Genomic DNA, 2,500 nt, shown 5'->3' on the forward strand with positions numbered 1-2,500 from the left:
CACACACACACACACACACACTCTCACACACACACACACACACACACACACACACACACACAGGTTTGTTTTTGTGAAAAGGGGGGACTCTCCATAGGCGTAATGGTTTTTATACTGTACAGACCGTATATTCTATTCCCCTACACCAACCCTACCCCTAAACCTACCCCTCACAGGAGACTTTCTGCTATTTCAGATTTTCAATACACTCCATTCTGTGTGATTTATAAGCGCTTTGAAAAGTGGGGAGATGGGGTAATGTCCTGAAAAGTCTCCTTTTGAAAAGTGGGGACATGGGGTAATGTCCTGAAAAGTCACCTTCTCCTTGTAATACCTGTCATACCTTTGTCATTATACACATTTATGTCCTCATTTGTCACAAAAACGCATACACACACACACACATACACACTTAGTTTAGCTGAGTTAGTCATGGTTTACTCACCCGCATGTCATTCCAGACGCGTCTGACTGTTTCTCCTGTGTGAAGCACAGAGGCAGATGTTCAGCAGAATGTTCACGTAACAGCCGTGTTCACTGTTATTTGTGTTTGTCATGTTCACTGCAGGCCGTTTCCAGATGAAGCGTGTGTCGGAGATGATGACATCTACACCGGCCTTTCAGACCAGATCGAGTGAGTGTGTGTGTGTGTGATTGTGAGTGTGAGTGCGTGCGTGTGTGTGTGTGTGTGTGTGTGTGTGTGTGTGACACACACACACACACACAGGTTTGTTTTTGTGAAAAGTGGGGACTCTCCATAGGCGTAATGGTTTTTATACTGTACAGACCGTATATTCTATTGCCCTACACCAACCCTACCCCTAAACCTACCCCTCACAGGAGACTTTCTGCTATTTCAGATTTTCAATACACTCCATTCTGTGTGATTTATAAGCGTTTTGAAAAGTGGGGACATGGGGTAATGTCCTGAAAAGTCACCTTCTCCTTGTAATACCTGTCATACCTTTGTCATTATACACATTTATGTCCTCATTTGTCACAAAAACGCATACACACACACACACATACACACTTAGTTTAGCTGAGTTAGTCATGGTTTACTCACCCGCATGTCATTCCAGACGCATCTGACTGTTTCTCCTGTGTGAAGCACAGAGGCAGATGTTCAGCAGAATGTTCACGTAACAGCCGTGTTCACTGTTATTTGTGTTTGTCATGTTCACTGCAGGCCGTTTCCAGATGAAGCGTGTGTCGGAGATGATGACATCTACACCGGCCTTTCAGACCAGATCGAGTGAGTGTGTGTGTGTGTGAGTGTGTGTGAGTGTGAGTGTGTGTGAGTGTGAGTGCGTGCGTGCGTGTGTGTGTGTGTGTGTGTGTGTGTGTGTGTTGTACAAAGAAATGAGCTTAATCTGACAAAACCTTCATCATTTCTTAAAGCAATATATAAATGAAGTGAATAAAGTTTTATTAAAGAACTGACTGTCTCTCAGTGACACGGTGGAGGAAGATGATGATCTTTATGACTGTGTGGAGGAAGACGAGAATGAAGGAGATGATATTTATGAAGATCTGATGAGGACGGAGGAACCAGAAACAGTGAGACACACACACACGCACACAAATACACACAGAGGACATATAGACAACTGTCTGTCTGTCTGTCACAGCAGCAGAAGGTTGAAGTGGACAAGAGGAGCTGCTGTCTTCAGGAGCTCAGACAGACAGAGGAGAAATACACAAACACACTGGAATCAATACTTCAGGTAAACACACACACACACACACACAGACAGATGAAACTTACTCACTCACTCCTGTAATCAAATATAACAGTAAATGAGCTGCTGGTACACCACAAGAAAGAAAAATATCCATTATCCATGAAATTAAATTTGAGAGGAAAAAGATGGAGCCGGACCCAGAGCCCTGAGGCTCTGAGCATTAGGCCATTGTGTTGTGCAGGAGCTGCAGTTCACTGATGATGAGAGGAGCGTGTCAGTCAACCTGAAACCGGAAGTGTTTCAGCAGCAGGGTCTCTTTGACCGCAAACACACAGACACTTCTCTCAGACACACATGAACAGTGAACACGTGACTCACACAGGCTCATACACACGTCCTGTTGTGTTTATTTGGTGTCCGCAGCACTTTCTGAAACCGCTGCAGCCTTTCCTGCAGCCTGTGGACATCGAGAACATCACACTGGAATCAATACTTCAGGTAAACACACACACACACACACACACACACACACACAGATGAAACTTACTCACTCACTCCTGTAATCAAATATAACAGTAAATGAGCTGCTGGTACACCACAAAAAGAAAAACCACAAATGACATCTCCTTAATATCTCGTATGTATCTGATTAATATCCATTATCCATGAAATTAAATTTGAGAGGAAAAAGATGGAGCCGGACCCAGAGCCCTGAGGCTCTGAGCATTAGGCCATTGTGATGTGCAGGAGCTGCGGTTCACTGATGATGAGAGGAGCGTGTCAGTCAACCTGAAACCGGAAGTGTTTCAGCAGCA

General features: G+C 44.4%; 1 protein-coding gene across 1 annotated transcript in view; it reads left to right on the top strand.

Annotated features, from left to right (window-relative positions):
• Positions 1-2,500, top strand: part of LOC107560578 (proto-oncogene vav-like) — an 18,163-nt gene that overhangs the window by 2,801 nt on the left and 12,862 nt on the right. The window contains exons 4-6 of the mRNA XM_016244796.1: positions 569-634; positions 1,455-1,560; positions 1,632-1,727. Coding sequence (XP_016100282.1) covers positions 569-634; positions 1,455-1,560; positions 1,632-1,727 — 268 coding nt within the window. The remainder of the gene's footprint in view (positions 1-568; positions 635-1,454; positions 1,561-1,631; positions 1,728-2,500) is intronic.

The sequence above is a fragment of the Sinocyclocheilus grahami genome, unplaced genomic scaffold (assembly GCF_001515645.1).
Source record: "Sinocyclocheilus grahami isolate Dianchi unplaced genomic scaffold, SAMN03320097.WGS_v1.1 scaffold734.1, whole genome shotgun sequence".
NCBI classification, from domain to species: Eukaryota; Metazoa; Chordata; class Actinopteri; order Cypriniformes; family Cyprinidae; genus Sinocyclocheilus; species Sinocyclocheilus grahami.